A 17,716-nucleotide genomic window follows, 5' to 3' on the forward strand; every position below is an offset into this window, starting at 1 on the left:
CTGGTGTGAAAATTGATAGGCCAGTAGTTCCTTCCTCCACCAAAGTATGTGACACATTGCACAGAGCAACCCCCACCCCCCAATTTGTGACTAAGCCGTGGCAGACACAAGAACCAAGAACACTGGTCAGTGAATAGCTGTGGAGTGTAGGATTTGCAGTAAAGAAGCAGAGGGTCAGGGATGCTTAATCTCCTCCCCCTCTCCACAGAATGATAGTTCCTACAGTGCCCCTGGGTAGAGGAAATGACTGTTAAATTGAAGTCTGTAGAGTAGAAGTGCCTTTAGAGTCCTCGATGTTCTAAAATCAAAAACACCCCCACTAAAAAAAAGAATCCCCCCCCACCCCAAGTAAGGCAGGCAGGGCTTCCCCTCAACCTACGAAAGGGGACGGTATCAGTTGTTGCAGTGGATGTAAGAGCTGTACTTGAAGAAGTATCTGGAGTCAGGATGTTATAGAAGTTCACACCATTCGTGTTCTAGGAAGCAAGAGAGAGTGCTGTGAGGCAGGAGGTCAAGAACAACCACCTTCCACTCAAAGGTATGGCTACACCCTATAAACAAACACATTTAGAATCTAGATCTTCCATCTCCGATAATGCTGGTGACATTAGGTCTGCAAGAACACTGGGGAGCTCTAACTGAAGATTCTCAACATTCTTCTAACATGACAATACCCAGAATTACTTGTTAGAAGCTGTGATAGGTAAATGGGTTTAAAACCAACTTAAGATTGTTCAGACCTATTTTTTCAGGATGCATTCCCATTGAAGGAGTGGGGGAGGGGCGGGGAAATGAAAGGGAATGGAGCCTGCAAAAGCTCATCCTCTCTAATAAAATGCTTGGTGTCCGTCCGTGGACGGACACCAAGCGTGTGTCTGTGCCTCCCTGCCCTGTTCTGCGCCTGTGCGAAGCGCAGGCGCAGAACAGGGCAAGGGAGACATGACGGCCGGCACCCGGTGGCCATCTTGGGCGGCCAGAAGCGGCCGCCCCGAAGAAGCCAGGAATGCGGGGAAGGAGGAGACTGGCCGAGGCGGCGGCGAAGCCGCCGCCTCGGCCAGAGGACGCAGCGCGGCCAAGGCGGCGGTGGAGCCGCGCCACCGAAGCCGGTCGGGGGGAGGAGGCGACGGGGTAAGCCGGCCGAGGCGGTGGCAGAGCCGCCGCCGAGGCCTGGCGCCGCCGCCGCAGCCAGGCGGCTGCGAGTCCTTGGGGCCCTTGCCCGGCCGGGGAGACCGGCCGGGAATGTGAGGCGGGGGCGGACCGGACCGGCAGTGGCGCCCCCAGAGTCTGCCCGGCCGCCGCCACCGCCCACTCTCCCGCCCTCCCAGCTGCCCAAATACTCCTTCCCCGCTCCCCCCCGCAAATGATTAAGGGCCAAAACGGCCCAGAAGAATGCCTCCGCGGCCGCCGCCATGGCCGCCAACCGCCCTCCCAGCTGGCCGAGACTTCCTTACCCAAAGCAGCCCGCGACAGTCGGGCGATCTAAAATCCATTTTTTGCGAAGAAGAGAGGAGCTCCCGAACAGAGCTCCTCTCTGTGCTAAGCCAATGCCCAAACTGCTGCTATGGACGCAAAGGATGCCTATTGCGTCCTTTGCGTCCATAGCAGCAGTTTGGGCATTGGCTTAGCACAGAGAGGAGCTCTGTTCGGGAGCTCCTCTCTTCTTCGCAAAAAATGGATTTTTGATCGCCCGACTGTCGCGGGCTGCTTTGGGTAAGGAAGTCTCGGCCAGCTGGGAGGGCGTGGGGGGGGGAGGCCAGAGGAAGTGGGGCGGGGGGGGAACTCTCCCCTACTAGCGCCCGTTATCACAACGGGCCTGAAAACACTAGTGTCACAATAAGTCTGTTCGTAAATATTCACAGGACACTCTGTTGTTTTCGCTGCCAAAGGCCAACACCATCACCCTTTTGCAATCTATGTTTGTAGTTGGATTGCAACACAATCCTATACAAGTTTACTCAGAAGCAATCCTGCTGATTTCAATTGGGCTTGCTAGTAAGTATATATGGGATTGCAGTCTCCATTGATTAATTGGGGCACCTTTAATAGAGCAAAAGGTAAAGTTGTGCCGTTGAGTTGGTGTAGACTCCTGGTGACCACAGAACCCTGTGGTTTTCTTTGGTAGAATACAGGAGGGTTTTACCATTGCCATCTCCTGCACAGTATGAGATAATGCCTTTCAGCATAAATTGGTGCTGCCTGATATAGGTGTTTCCCATAGCCTGGGAAACATACCAGAGGGGATTTGAACCGGCAACCTCTTGCTTGCTAGGCAAGTTACTTCCCCACTACACTATTAGATGGCTTCAGGAGATGGCAATGGTAAACCCCTCCTGTATTCTACCAAAGAAAACCACATGGCTCTGTGGTCGCCAGGAATCGACACTGACTCAACGGCACAATTTTACCTTTAATAGGGTAGCATACTATTAATTTATTTTAACTAAACCAATTAATTTATGTAAACTGTCTCCTTAAAAAAAAAACACACACAAGTTAATACAAATACTTTCAAAACTTGTATGCTGGCCTTGGGCCGAAATAAACAAATAAACAATTTCAAAACTTGGGGAGCAGGCATAATCTCAGAAGATGCTTTCCTCCCTGCCCCCCGCCACACCCTTTCTAAAAATGATGCCTGTGAATCAAAGAAACAATGCTTGTTCCTTCAGAATAACCTTTATATATGTGCAGTTTTAATCCATGAATTCAAACCCATGCAACTAACCCACCACAATTTCTTCAGCTGGCGGGGGCAGGGAGGGAACTATGTATGCCTCTGAACTCCTTGGAGGAGAGCAGTGTAAAAGTGAAATGAGTACCAGGTCTTTATTTCAAGGCAGGCTCTTCCACATACTAACTTGTACCCACAGTTACAAACTAAACCCCCTGCAGAACAACTCACATCATCCAGGCCACTGCAGATCATAAGCAGAAAGCAAATAGTGCCTGCAGTTTCAAGGGACTGCTTAGTAAAACTATCCAGATGGCTCAAGAAAATAAACCAAGACTCACTCTAAAGCAGAAGCATGTCTCCCTCCACATCCAATTTCCATTCAGTGTATAGCCAGATATAAAAAAAGAGTCCCATTTGAGTAGATGCAACTTCCCTCATCCTTGTATGATGAGCTAAAATTTCATCTTCCACACAAATATTTAAAAAGTACAGGAGCATGTCTCTTTTTGCATCCAGTTTTCATGCTACCTGTTAGTGATGTGTATGGAATCGTTTGGTGCTCCATTCTAGGAGCGCCAAAACGGTTCTGGTAACCAGTGTTCGAAGGTAGTTACCGAGTGGTTACCAGTTCAGAGGGTGGGGGGTTTGCTTTAAATGGCAGGGAGGGCACTGCCTACCTGCCAGCCCCTGCTGCTTTCTTCCTGCCGGCACTCTTCCAAAAAGTGGGTGCGCGGGGCTGCAACATGCCTCCTTGCAGCCCGCGTCAGCGTTGCCTCGCAAATGGCCAACACCTGTGCTATTTTTCTAAGCTTCTGATCCATTCACCTAGCTTCCTTAAAGATCAGCCCTCTTACCTTTTCTATGATTTCCTCTGCCTCACTCCAAAGTGATGTAGCCTGTTTGAATTCACTTTTATCAACAGCATCCAGAATCTTTTTGGCAACAGTCGTCACTTCCCGTAAACCTCTATCATCAAGGAAGGACTGCAGTGCAAAAGAGGAGAGAGCCCCAAAGAACATAATTCTTATGTCAGACAGCAATCCTATCAGGGAGGGAGGGGAGGGAGGGAGGTGGGGGCTTGTGACCTTCTCAGGAGCATCTGGTTGGGGGAAAGAGTGCTGGACGAGATGGACCTTTGGCATGATGCAGCAAGGCAATTCTTGCCGAAATGCAGAAGCAAAACATTTTGCAGCAAACAACACTGATCAAGAGAATACTTACGGTGCTGTAGAGGTAAGGCCCCCAGGCAAGCACAGAATCTAAAGGGCAGGAGAGAGAGGAGGGGGAAAAGAGAGGTCTTCATGGTGCAATAACAGTAGGTCTCATCATGCTGAGCATGATCCACTGAGAATATCTTCTGCACATGCACACTAGAATAAGTGGGAACTTTACAGAAGCACAACTGATTTGCAGCCAAATGTGGTGGCACCAGGAAAAAAGGTTGAGGGGGGCACAGAAGGGGCAAAGTGCAGGGCAAGCTGAGTCCCACATGTCTTATGTGGGGAAAAGCAACTACCTTTTTGATGTGGCCTCCATCACCCACCTCTGGAGTCACACTTGTCCAAAGTTGCAAAACCATGGGCCTGGGGAAGGGTTGTAGCTCAGTGGTAGAGCACATGCTTTGCATGTTGAAGGTCCTGGCATACCTTCAGTTTCTGGCATATCCAGGCTGGGAAAACCCCTTTCTCTTGTGGAATCTCCAAAGCCTGAGTTGGGGTGGGGGGGGGGGCTGAGCAAGACCAGAGGAGAGCTGGTCTTGTGGTAGCAAGCATGACTTGTCCCCTTAGCTAAGCAGGGTCTGCCCTGGTGGCATATGAATGGGAGACTTGATGTGTGAGCACTGCAAGATATTCCCCTGAGGGAATTCAGGCTTGCTACCACAAGACCAGCTCTCCTTAATTATAGATGCCTCTTTATCAGCACTCTTTAAGCAGCCAGTAACCATGCCTGCCATGTGCATTGATCTGCTCTGCCATTCTGAAATGTTTTAGCTTAATCTGCTCAAAGGCTAACCCAAAAGTTTGCAACTAAAACTACAGCACACATTTTACAGAGCAAAGAATCTTCCTTGAAATTTGTTTGAAACCAGAGCAAGAGTTAATATGGAAATGAAAGAAGCAATGTTCAAAGCATCTATATTATTAATTCTCTTAGCCGACTGTGGGGATGCGTGTCAAGCTCTTTGGGGTGGAACTCCTCTTCACAGTGGAACTCTCGAAAGGTCACGCGAGAGTTCCGACCACGGTAATGGAGGCGGCGGCCCAGCCTGGCCCTGGCAAGCCTGGGGAGGCGGCTGGGCCACCAGGAAGGAGGCGGCAGCGGGTGGCGTTAGAGCCGCGCCGCTGAGAGCAGCCCGGCAACAGATGCGGTGGGGAGGTGGCAGCAGCGGAAATGGAGGCGGCAGCGCGGCCCAGCCCAACCGCCCGGCTAGGCGGGCGACGGAGCTGCGCCCAGCAAGGAAGGAAAGTGCTGCCGGCGGCTGGGGACAATAAGCTGAGAAGACTGGGGCAGAAGGCAGGAGGGAGGGCGGGAGAGACTGGGTCAGAAGGTGGGGGGAACTGCCAGCCCCAAAGAGGGCATAGATGCTCTGTGCAGGTTCAGTTAGTCTATATATTTAATTCTCTTAGCTGGCATGCGTGCCCAGGATTTGGCAGTGGAACTCTTGCGAGAGTTCCTGGCATTGGGCAAGAGTTTGGGGCAAAAAAAAAAAAAAGGCAGCTGATGTGGTGGCGGGCCGCAAAACGGCCTGAGGCGGCAGCCTTGGCACAGCCCCAGTGCCCGTTGCAGCCTGGGGCAGGAGGCAAATGGGCGGCGGGGCGCAGCCCCGGTACCCGTTGGAGGCCATGGTGGGAGGGAAATGGGCGGTGAGACTTCCCTGTTTGCTGCCCGGGAGGAGGAACGGCAGCGGGGCCGTTTTTGGCCACCCGCTGCCCAGCAAGGAGGACCTGTGGCAGTGGTTAGGTTTGGCCGAAAATGGCCGCCCACCGCCTGGTGAGGTAAAATGCTCAATGCGGGGGGGGGGGAGAGGGCGAGCAAGAGAGAGTGAGGCAGGTGGGAGTGGGGAACAGCCAGCCCCAAAGAGTGCACAGATGATCTGTGCAGGTCGGCTAGTTCCTATTAACATACCTAGGGGAGAAATCCATGAATCACCAAGGGCTACCCCACGAAAATTGCATTTTATCTTCCCAGCTTGAATGGCCTTTCAAAACAAAGTCAGAAGACAGTTACTATTAAATTAAGATGCCTGATTTCATTCCATTCAATGGGAGGCAGGGACAGTTTTCTTAGGGCAAAATAGGAATGTGTGTTTGAGTTGAATTCCAGTCAAACCTTAACCTCTGTTAAAAAGTACTGTGAATACTTCAAACCTGAAGCAGCCTTTGAAAAAACAAATAGATTCTACAGGTTTTTGGTGTGGTTCCAGGTTAAATCAAGGAAAAGTAGATTCCTCATCTGATATTGCATTATGGCTCTAGTGATTATTAGCTAGCACCCATGAGATCACCAGCACTCCTCCTCAAAAAAATCCCCTTAATTCCCAGAGCAGGCTTTTAGCTTTAATTTTGCTTTATAAGATGCAGAATGAACCACATAGCTCAATGGTAGAGCATCTGCTTTGCATGCAGAAGGTTCCAAGTTCAATCCCTGAAATCTCCAGCTAAAAAAGGGATCACAGGTAACATGGATGAAAGACATGAATAAAAAGTGTTTCATATGACTTGCACACACACACACACACACACACACACCACACCTCACCTACTTTAAAAAAAAAAAGATACATAAGCTAGACAGTTTGTCTAACATAGAAGGGGACCAAGGACTGGCTCAATGGCTCATCTAGCATTTGAACTGCTAGTTATATTTTATGCCACCAGTTGAAGAGCCAGATTCAGACTGCAGGAGAAGAACCCACTGTAAAAACGTGTGTGCGCGCACAGGTAGATAGATAAGACAGTCTGGCTTTTCCCTCAGTTTCTCACTGGTGAGGCATAAACACAAACTTTCTACTACCAAAGAACAAGCTTAACGAGAAAGGATTTGGTTTACCTTATGAAGCTCCAAAGCAATGCCAGCAGCCATTTTTCCTCCATAAGATTCTGAAAAGATGTAGAAAGGAATAGTCTACAAGGGAAGTCACATAAGAGCAGTTAGGACTTTGAGCACTGAACATTTAACTCACCGAGGTCATTCTCACAACCCAGATCCCTGGTGGCTAGGGAGGGCCAGAAGGTATGGGAGGGAAGGCAGGAGTACACGTACCTTCCCCCACAGCATCTCCTGGATCCCATCCAGGAGATGGCATTCTGGAGGCCAAGAAAACACTGCCCACTCTCCAGAAATCCCACAACGCAACGTGCAATGAATGTGGTGCATTGGGGGATTCCTCCACAAGCTGGACACTCTAGGTGCCCGGCTCCGTGTCTGCAGGGCTGCCCCAGTCATGTGTCAGCCCAAGCAGACCCATGCCTGGGGACCCAGGGAGAAGGGCACACTTATACCCTTTAACCCGGTAAAAGGCTGGGGTGGGGGTAGGGGGACATGACTCTGGGCTACCTGGCAGGGCAGCGCCAGGACTGGCCTCAATCCAGACATTTCACATGAGCTGGTAGGGCTGCTTGTGTGAACAGCCTTACTCTCTGTCATCCACAAAAACAGACCTTCACCCATTTCTTACACTCACTCACACAGCAAAATCTTTTGCTATTCTGAGGTACGAGACCAAAACGTGACACACTTGCTTCTTTTTGCAGACATAAGAGCAAAAGACAAACAAACATACATACATATCTCCTGTCCTATTCCAAAGATTGGGGGCGGGGGGGGGGCAATTGCACATAAAACAAATCCTAGTAAAATAAAAATCATACAATTTATTCATTGCATTTTTAGGCCACCTTTTACCCCAAGAGCCCTTACTAAAAGTTTAAAAAAACCAAATATTTAATAAAAACAGCAACAGTAAGTTACAGCTAAAAACAGGCACAGGAGCAAATATAATAATATCTGCACTGATGGATATAAAGTGCTCTTAAAAATCCTCACACTGATCAAAGGGCTGGGTAAAGTCTTAAACTGCCTGCATTTGGAGATCATATACAGTAATTTTACTCAAAGACTGAAATATTATGTTGTCCTGCCCTCTCTTCTCTTCCAAGAGTGCATATGGCTCCACCATTTTATCCTCACTGTGAGGTAGGTTACACTAAAAAAGCAGGGCTGGCACAAGGTCACCCAGTGAGTATTATGGCAAAGTATGGATTTGAATCTGGGTCTCTCCAGTCTCAGCCCAACACTCTAGCCACTACAGCACATTGGCTTTCAAGGAGAAAAGGGAGGACAGACTTAATGTGAAGGAGCAAAACTCTTACAAAAAAGAGACAAGAGCATTGTGTAGGCACCCAGTTATCAAGTCCTAACTGTCGCTTAGTCCTGTTTGGCTTTGGAGATTTCAGCAGATACTGCTCAAAGATTTTAAAGTCTTTTTGCACAGCCATTAGGGCTAGAAATGTTTTTTAAAAAACCACCCACACGCATTCAAATGGAGATTCTCAGGGTGGAATGCCGCTCCATTTCATCACCAGCTGCTATTTGCAGAGGCAGGAAAACTCTCAGTGCAGTAATGTGTGTAGTTCTGGGCTCGGGATGCCCAACTGAGTGCTGGATGCTCAATTCTGTGCCCATGTAGGCAATTCAGTGGACTACTCTCTGCTCTAGTTGCAGAAATACTCCTGCCTCTCAGATATTTATGGCCTTCTCTCTTAATTCAGTCATGAAAACAACAACAAAAATTTATATACCGCTTTTCAACGAAAGTTTCCAAAGCGGTTTACATAGAGAAATAATGCATACATACATACATACATAGGCTCCCTGTCCCCAAAGGGCTCACAATCTAAAAAGAAACACAAGAAAGACACCAGCAAGTCACTGGAGGTACTGTGCTGGGGGGTGGATAGGGCCAGAAACTCTCCCCCTGCTAAATAAAGAGAATCACCATGTTAAAAAGGTACCTCTTTGCCCAGTTAAGATAACAACCATACTTGCCTGGAATTCTGTCTTAGAGCAGAAGAACTTCTGAAGTAAGACCATCATATCAGAAGTGATTGCGCAGAGATCTGTTGTGTATGCACTGCTATCATTAACATAACTGTATCCAGTGCCAACAGGATTATCCACAAACAGCAGGCTTGCTGACTGCAACTGTGCCACCAAGAGAAACAAGCAGAGTAAATCTTCAGCCACATCAGCAACGTGTGCAAAATAAGCATCAGAAATGCCTTAACCACAGAGCAAAGCATGACTGTGTACTCAACAAAATACAGCTTTTCAGAGGTTTCCCATATACACCTTTTACTTCAGCTCCAGATATTTGCAGCAAACAGATTTAAACTCCCCATATCCAGAGACGGCTTTCCTAAAAGATCCAGGTGTAGGAAGACTTGGAGGGCACCCGAGAGGTCAGGAGATTCTGGTCAGTTTTCTAGTCTTGTGAAGAACCATCTGGGGTCAGGCAAGATGCCCACCTGACACACAATACTGACAGGGTTGTACCAAAATTGCCATGACATTGCTGAAGGACATCCCAGGGCACTCTTGGCATGTCTTTTTGTAACATGACAGGGCTGTTCAGCTGAATTGCCTCTCTACACATGTTCCAAATACCTATTTAAACAGGCACTGGGAATGCACCTAGAGGGGCAACTGAGATAAACAGCCCCCCTCACACAATGATGTCAGGGCAGGTGCACTCTCAACACATCTCCATCCTGACCATGTGTGTCAGTGGCTGTTTCATCCAAACCAACCAATATTGGGGAAATCTCCAAAAATTTCTCCTTGGGAGAAACCTTGAAATACTCTTCAAATTTCCAACACTAATTCAGACTGAAAGGGAGGGCAGCATTATGATTGGTGGTCTCAGCAAGCTGTTGGAGGTGGGGGGCATGCGAGGAGGTGTCAGGCCTAGGGACTTCTGAGGAGTAAAGTTATCCCTGCCTGTATGGCTTTGGAAATAAAATTAAGTTGTTGTAAGCGGATGGTTCCGAGCACTTTTTTTACCTGCACCATTGCAGGAATTTAGAGGCGGTATACAAAGAAAATATGTGTGAATGTTTTTGAAATACACCTGCATTTGCTGCAGTTTGACGTTCGGCATATACAAGAGCGTCCTGTTGCTCATCTTGCAACACACACACATACAAAATACCCCTCCAATCTTTAACAGGGGCTTAAGAACCAGACTAGATAAGGAAGCTCTGTGTTTGGAGCTCCTGACATGATCTCCTCCCTGCCTAATAAGTCACAGGAGGCATAATTCAGATCGGGGTGGCAATGTAGAGGGAAGAGTTAGACTCCTCTCACACCATCCCATAGTCCAAATAGAAATCCTTCTCCCGGTAGATAGTTGATTTTTAAGAAAGAATGGTGCAGTATTGCCTTTAATTCATTTCATGTATATGCAGAATGAATTCTTTTCTGGGTAACAGTATCAAGGCAGTGTGTGTGTGTGCACGTGCATTCAAAGTGGGGCCTTCCTGATTCAGCCTGAGTTGGATCTAAAATTAACTGAGCGGACATCAAAAAAACTTGTGAGAGCATGCACATGCCCACGCCTTTAGGTTTCTACATACAGGTCTGTATTTCAGACACCAGTAAACCATACAGGAATGGAGCCAGAAAAAAAGGTGGCAACTTTGGCAGCATATGTGTGCTGCTAAAGGAGAGGGGAAGTAGGAATTATACTGAAATCAAGGTACTGCATGAGCAAAATGAAACAGGAATTGAAAACAAAGATTGTACAATGCAGCACAACTGTCTGCAAACTTTAGAAGTTATGACCTGGAAGATTCCTCCAACTTACATAGCAAAGGACACTTTTGGCCCAGTTAGTCACACAATTATGAGAAGATTGTGAACTATAATTCAGCAAGGAAAAGTTGAAACTCCTCGTCATAAGCCATACATACCCAAGTTGTCCTTCTTGGTTTTAGATTGCTATCTAACGGACCAATCTCTTCAAAATTCCCAAATCCACAGCCTGAAGCCCCTGGACCTCCCTACAAAACAATGGAGGTGAAAAAGGATGAGTCTGTCTCCACAAAACCCTGTGAAGTAGTTAGCAGCTGCTCTTCTTCTCCTTCTCCTTCACCACCACCTCATCCACATCATGCAGGAAGGAATTACCTAAGGCAACACAACAAGCCCACTGCCAAACAGGGAGTCACTTTCCTCAGAGTCACAAGATGCTATGGTGTTCCATGTAACCTAACATTAGAGTTGCCAATCTCACACTTCCTAGGGGCCTTTAACAGCTGCATAACATTTCAACAAGTGCAGCTTTTCACAGCATACAGTACACATGCAATGATGAAAAAAGTTGAATTCCTCTTCATTCATGCAGCTGTTAAAAGCCCTTCAAAAGATGGCTTTTCATACATTGTGAAGAGTTGCCAATTCAGAACAGTGGGATGCCTTTGCCATGTCTTTCAGATTTTGCTTTGCAATTGGCAGATCTCAATATGCTGTTAGTCCTCTGCTACTGAAGAACCAGCTACCATGATATACATATATTCAGATACCAAAGACTTCCTTTGGTCTGCCTAAGGGAAGTATTTAGTCCAGGGGTTCCCATAATCCCCAGCCCCAGTGGCCTTTGGTTGGAGATTATGGGAGTTGAAGTCCAACAACATCTGGGGACCCAAGGTTGAGAACCCCTGATTTAGTCAATGGGCAACTAACTCCAAGCCACATTGGAGTCACTTGTGACACTAAAAGGGAGGGGACATGCCTCTCCAAAACACATGATTTGGGTGGCCAACTTTTCAACTTGGCCTAACTGCTGTGCCTTTACCAGTACCTTGATCTGCATTATCAGGTGATCATATTTATTTTTAATTCTATGCTTTGTGAATTGCTACAGAGCAAACCACTGTTAAAGGCACAGCAGCTGAGGCCAGTTAGTTGGCAAATCTACCCATGACCTGTTTCCTGTTATCACCCCCTACATACCCCCCATTGAAGCAGAATCTCCTCACAAATCACTCCACATCTTGTCCCAACTTACTTGAAGCCACAAGATAAGTGGGAGCTCTGTGAAATTCTGCGTAGGGCTGTTGGCGTAGTACAACCACCAGAACATGCTTGCATTGCTTCGGACAGGGACATAATCCCAGGCCTGCTTTGGTTCTCTGGGTTCTTTGATTAATACACCTAGAAAGGAGAAAGAAACAGGGACTTTGCTTGGTGAGGGCAGAGCATGTACTTGCCAGCATAAATACATAAGAACCTTGTTGACTGCAGTACTAAGAAAAAGGGTTATCCTATTTTAAACACACAGCGTAGAGCCACTTCTGTACATTGTTAACATTTTGTTGCATTTTTATTCTGCTCTTCCTCCCAGCCAGGCCGGGCAACATACAGAGTTCTTCTTTATTTTATCTTCACAATAACCCTGGCCAGTCACCCTCTCTCAGGTGACTGGCCCAAAGCAGAAGTGTTAGGCTGCAGGGGGTCCTGGGGACCCACCATAACATGTTGGGCCCCCTGTTTACCAGAGAAAGGAAAGCAAGCTGGTGGTAGCAACTCCTCTCCCTCAGGATCCACCACCATTGCATCTGTTGCTCCCCAGTTGGCCCCTGGCGACCTAGGGGCCTTTGGGAGAAAGGCCATTGGCTGACAGGGACCAAGGAGAATGGGAAAAGAGGAGCTGCTGCACACATCTCTTGGCCGTGAGGCTCCGATGACAGCACATCCTTCTCCTGCTTTCCCCATCAGCTCATTCCCAAGAGGCCCTACAATATTACAGGGGCCTCTGAGGATGCTTTCTTCGGCCAATGGTGGGTGCTGGGAAAAGAGACAGCAGTGCCATAAGTCTCTCAGCCAATTCACACCAACATTGCCAGCAGGTAACCTGGGGGTGGGCGCGGTTCAGTCCAGAGGGCCCTCAGATGCTGCCTGATCTGGCTGACTCAACAACACCACCTCTGCTGACCCAAGGAGCTTTATGGCTGAGCAGGAATCTATCGCTGGGAATCCCAGTTTGTAGTCCAACACTCAGACCATTGCACTTCCTTGGCTATATTCAAGGTTAAAGTGTGGAGAGAATATTGTTCCGCAATTATTCCCACGCCTTTTTAAATACTTCACAATAATTATTGTTGTCAGTACGGGACAATCATTTTTTCCTTAATGCACACGGATATGCATCTTTGACATACATACATGCCAAACAGACAGGCCCATTTAAGTACAGTATTTATATCCCTTGTATTTATACCCATTGTCCATTAAGAATAGTATTTAAAACCATCGTCACTCCATGTGTAGAACTAGTGAGCTGGCCAGAGATAGAGGCGCTCTTGTCCTCTTCCCCCATTCTTCCTTAATGGCATCCCAACATTACCTCATTCTGTCCCCTTAGTGACTCTAGAAGGGAAACTTTAGGCTCAAAGTTAAGCATATTTCCAGTACTGCCCAGTGACCTTCAGGGCAAAGCAAGAATATGGTTGCCACATTCCCCCCACCCCCGAGAGTTGGTTGACGCCTCTAACTGCTTCATGCAGCAAGTCCAGTCCTTATAAGAGAAAAGTGGAGTTCCTAAAGGCTCTACTCTCCTAAAGGCTCTACTCTCCTAAAGGCTAGACTTGCTCTAGCCACTGGTTGACCTTAGCTTTAGTGTCAGAGTAAACCCCAAGATCTATTTTGCCTTAGAGACTCCCATGACGCAGTTTTTAGCAGTGAGCATCAGCAGGAAAGCCTTGAACAAGACAGTATTCAGCAAACAGTTATCGCAGCCTGGCATCAGGCATTTTAACAACAGTGAGAGGAATGAGGAGGCCTGCCTGTGGCTCTTCTCTGGAGATGCTTTGAGGACAATGTCCCTATCCACAAAACTTCAGGGAAGGGAGACTGTAAAGTGACCTCCACTTCTGAGCTATGTATTTAACAGTTGAAACGGATGTTATATTGCGTCACAATCTGTAGGCATTAAGAAAGGTGTTTTGCTCTACCTCCAAGAAATTGCACAACATCCTCTGGCATACTGATCCAAAGGACTGTTATTTTGTGGATAAACTCTATTAATTTCACTGGGACCCCGGAACCATCAACAGCTGTGCAGAAGTGGGAATTTCAGCAAGTGCTGCTTTTCTCATCCTTGTAGGACAGGCCTGCTCAACTTTGCCTCCCCGCCAGCTGCTTTTGGACTACAACTCCCATAATCCTCAGCCACAGTAGTCATTATCAAAGGATCAAGGGAGTTGTAAACCAACATCTGTAGGAGGGCCAAAGTTGAGCAGCCCTGCTCTAGGATAAGCAGCACTTGCCAAACCACCCTCTTCGACACAAAGGTTGCATCCCTGCATCTAGTCACCCTTGCTGAAACAGCTCATAAGCCTATAATGAGTCAGATGCAACCTTCCTCTTAGTATCCTGTGACTAAGCCACTTCTCCTGTGGGATTCAATGACTAAGATTACCAGGAGACAACCCAAAAATATTTTCTGTCTCTTTAAGGCCTTCTGTGCCACACCTCCCACTTTCCACCTTGCTTGCTCCAGCAGACAGAAGGGGAGGACGGATGATGAGGCAGGGTGGGATAAGCCACAACTATATCTTCTTCACCAGCAGCTGCAGAGCTGTTAAGGAGACAGATTGCAGCCTGCCAACACTAGCCACAGCTGCAGCTTGATTAGCATAGGCATAGGAAACAGCTCCCTTGCAAGAGCTTTTCTGTCTCTTCTGTGGCTTCCAAACTCTCTTTGGTGGAAGGCAGAGACCAATGTAGGCCAGAATCCTCCAGCAATTTAGGCCACAGCAGCAGACCTGCTGCAATCAGTGTAATTTATCTGGGAGTGAGCAGTTTCAAGATCATAACCTTACACCTACACAGGGGCGTAACTACCATTAGGCAAGGGGAGGCGGCTGCCTGGGGGCCCCCATGCCTCGAGGGGCCCCCCAGAGGCAAGTCACATGTGAAGTGAGTGTGTGTATATCAGTGAGGGGCCCATTTTAAATTTTTTCTCTGGGCCCACTCCAGCCTCATTACGCCCCTGCAACTACAGATGAACTACTTCCAGATGATGAGAGCAGGGTCCACCCTGGTTGCATATGAATGTGAGACTAGATGTGTGAGCACTGTAAGATATTCCCCTGAGGGGGTAGAGCCACTCTGGGAAGAGCATCTAGGTTCCAGGTTCCCTCCCTGGTGGCTTCTCCAAGATAGGGCTGAGAGAGATTCCTGCCTGCAACCATGGAGAAGCCGCTGCCAGTCTGTGTGGACAATACTGAGCTAGACGGACCTATGGTCTGACTCACTATATGGCAGCTTCCTATCTTCCTATGCATGTTTACTCAGAAATCCCACTGTGTTCCGTGGGATTTACTTCCATGTATGTGTGCATAAGAGCAAATCCTGCAAACATACACAGCTTTCACAGATAAAGGTCCTCATCTCCCTCTTTGACTTAGTTTAGACTGAAACATATTGGGCTGAGATGGGAGAAGCAGCTTATCTTAAGTATCAAGGAAAAATACTGTTTTCTTCCAGTTTAAGCGCAGTTACTTATTAATCTCTTTGTTGCTTTCAGATGTGGGGTGGGAAGGCAAAGGGATTCTCAGTGTTGCTTAACTGCCACAAGACATGCTGGAAGTGCAACACTCCACACACATGTATGCAAGCACAAATACTTATTCACATGCACACGCTCATCACATTGGACCAAAATACATATCTACCAGACATTAGCAGGAACACAATTGTAATGGATCATGGGGCAGTCAGAGAGATCTAATTCTTTTTGTGTGAAGAGTTTAAGTTCAAAAGGCACTGAGATCCCTGTTGCTTCATAAATAACCTCTTACATCTCTTTTTTGACTTGCTCTTTTCTGATCTGTAACCATCGGGTGCTACGCTCTTCCAGTGCAATGTAATGTACACAAGCGTCCTTCGATTTCAGCAGCTACTAAATATGTCCCTGGATCTAACATCAGTCACAATAATGAGAAAAGCATCATTCAGACTTCTTACTGGAATCAAACAATAGCTGCTAGCTACAACACAGAGATGTGTTGTAGAAAACAGGCTTGGAGCCAGTCAAGCTCCAGTCTAATAGGACGGGCCCTATCTGATCCTATATAGCAGGGGAAGGCAACCTTTGGCACTTCAGCTGCTGCTGAAATACAGCTCCCATCATCCCCAGCCACAATTCATTGTGGCTGAAGATGATGGGTGCTGAAGTTCAACCACAGCTGCAGTGCCAACTCCCACTCAAGATGTCCCTTGATTTTAGTGGAACCTGTTTCTCAATTGGCATGCTCCGAATCTCAGCTTAACATCAGAAATCAAACGGTTTGTCCAATGGACCACTCCTCTAAGTGAGAGCATAAACAGTTGCAATGCTACCCAAGAAGAGGCTATATGGGGAGGGGTGGGGAACAATGACCAGATTCCAGGGGGGACACTTTTTGTAGCAGACCATAAGATGCAATTTTGGCAGCTGAAGCTCACCCTGACCCAGTGATGTGACAAGCTGCACTTGCTGAAATTTCACTTTCAGGATCTCCATCTTGCTTTGCCTGTGGTCCAGGGATGGGGGTGGGAAGGAAAACCCGATCAAAAGAAAGAGGAACTTTGTGTGACTTGCAGCTCATCAGAGCTCTGAATTAACACACCAGACACCCCAAAAAAGCTTTCCACTCAGAAGCAAGTTCCTTTTATAATCCACCCCCCCCTCCCGTTCCCCGCCTCAAGGCAGTGGGATCTACTTCCACAGGCATGCAATTAGGATCGACGCAAACATCACTGGTCTCTGGACCAAGCATTCACTTCTTCTCTTCCCCTCCCCACCCGCCCCCGACACACCAATGACGAGTACCTGCACTCAGAGCCACCAGAGAGAACAGCACGACAGCATGTTGTTTCGGCAACATTTCTGCAAGGATGTGGTGATTTCCCCAAGTAGAAATCATGTGACTCCAGCGCCTGGTCAGCTGTTTCTGAAAGAGGGAAGTGTCGAGCGCTTGTTATGAAGGGAACTGGCAAGCGTATCCCGCCCAGGGGCGCCTTCTTTCATCCTCTGCCTGAGAATTGCAGCCAATGTTTTCTCTGACAGTTCCCGAAAGCTTTTTGGAGGAGAGAATTTGGGTTGGGGCCAACTTTTCACGTTGTAAGCTGGATGGATGACAACTGTTTTTTAATAGCGTGAAGTGAGCACTTTTGTATGGAGGAGTTTCAACACTGTGTCCAGATCGTGGTTTCTGTTAGGTTGGCAAAGGTTTGGGCATGCAAATGTTTCACTACTTGCATCTTGTGTTTCTGTTACAGCAAGGCAGCGCTGTAATAACAGGTTTCTTTTGTGTTTGGAGGATGAAAGCTAATTTGGCCTCATCTGTTTGGGTCAGTTATTCTCGGTCAATGTTGATTGCCAGCACTGTCAAATATTTGGATTTAATACAGTGTAAAGCTGTTAGTAGCTAACTAGCCTTCTTGGAACGAGTGATACATGTAAAGTTCAAAATCTTAGAATAGGCCATGTTAGTGCATGGCTGTGCTTTAGTCTCTAGCACAGGAGTTTCCAACCTTGGATCCCCTCAGGTGTTGTGGGACTACAATTCCCATCATTCCCTGTGCTTCTGGAGACCACCTGTAGGAAAGCACTGACAGGAGAGGGGGCATGCCTTCATCTCTTGCCTGTGTGCTTCCCATAATCATTTGGTGGGCCACTATGGGAAATAGGATGCTGGACTAGATAGGCCTTGGGCCTGATCCAGCAGGGCTGTTCTTATATTCTTAGTTTCTAATGCACAGAATTAGGAACCTGGTCTAGCACACACACTTCTTATGGCAGGATTACAACTCTGCCCCTTCCCACAGCTACACAAAACTAGGGTTGCCATATTCTGGCTTTCCAAATTCAGGTGCCTAATTTGTATATATGTAATTTGGCTTGAAAATAATTTGAGCAGAATAGTGACTGCACATTTTGCTCCATAACTTAGTTTTTACAAGGGCTAGGGCTTAGCTTTTGTTTTAATGAAAGCT

General features: G+C 47.5%; 1 protein-coding gene across 9 annotated transcripts in view; it reads right to left on the reverse strand.

Annotated features, from left to right (window-relative positions):
- SCPEP1 (serine carboxypeptidase 1) overlaps positions 1-17,716 on the reverse strand; it is a 40,940-nt gene that overhangs the window by 14,097 nt on the left and 9,127 nt on the right. For all 9 annotated transcript variants that reach the window (XM_053295502.1, XM_053295498.1, XM_053295499.1 and 6 more), the window contains 9 exons: positions 16,551-16,671; positions 11,742-11,887; positions 10,645-10,734; positions 8,723-8,878; positions 6,725-6,799; positions 5,801-5,873; positions 3,896-3,933; positions 3,529-3,657; positions 380-476 (listed from right to left, as the gene is read on the reverse strand). In XM_053295502.1, coding sequence (XP_053151477.1) covers positions 380-476; positions 3,529-3,657; positions 3,896-3,933; positions 5,801-5,873; positions 6,725-6,799; positions 8,723-8,878; positions 10,645-10,734; positions 11,742-11,887; positions 16,551-16,644 — 898 coding nt within the window. In that variant the 5' untranslated portion in view covers positions 16,645-16,671. The remainder of the gene's footprint in view (positions 1-379; positions 477-3,528; positions 3,658-3,895; positions 3,934-5,800; positions 5,874-6,724; positions 6,800-8,722; positions 8,879-10,644; positions 10,735-11,741; positions 11,888-16,550; positions 16,672-17,716) is intronic.

Source organism: Hemicordylus capensis, chromosome 2 (genome assembly GCF_027244095.1).
Source record: "Hemicordylus capensis ecotype Gifberg chromosome 2, rHemCap1.1.pri, whole genome shotgun sequence".
NCBI classification, from domain to species: Eukaryota; Metazoa; Chordata; class Lepidosauria; order Squamata; family Cordylidae; genus Hemicordylus; species Hemicordylus capensis.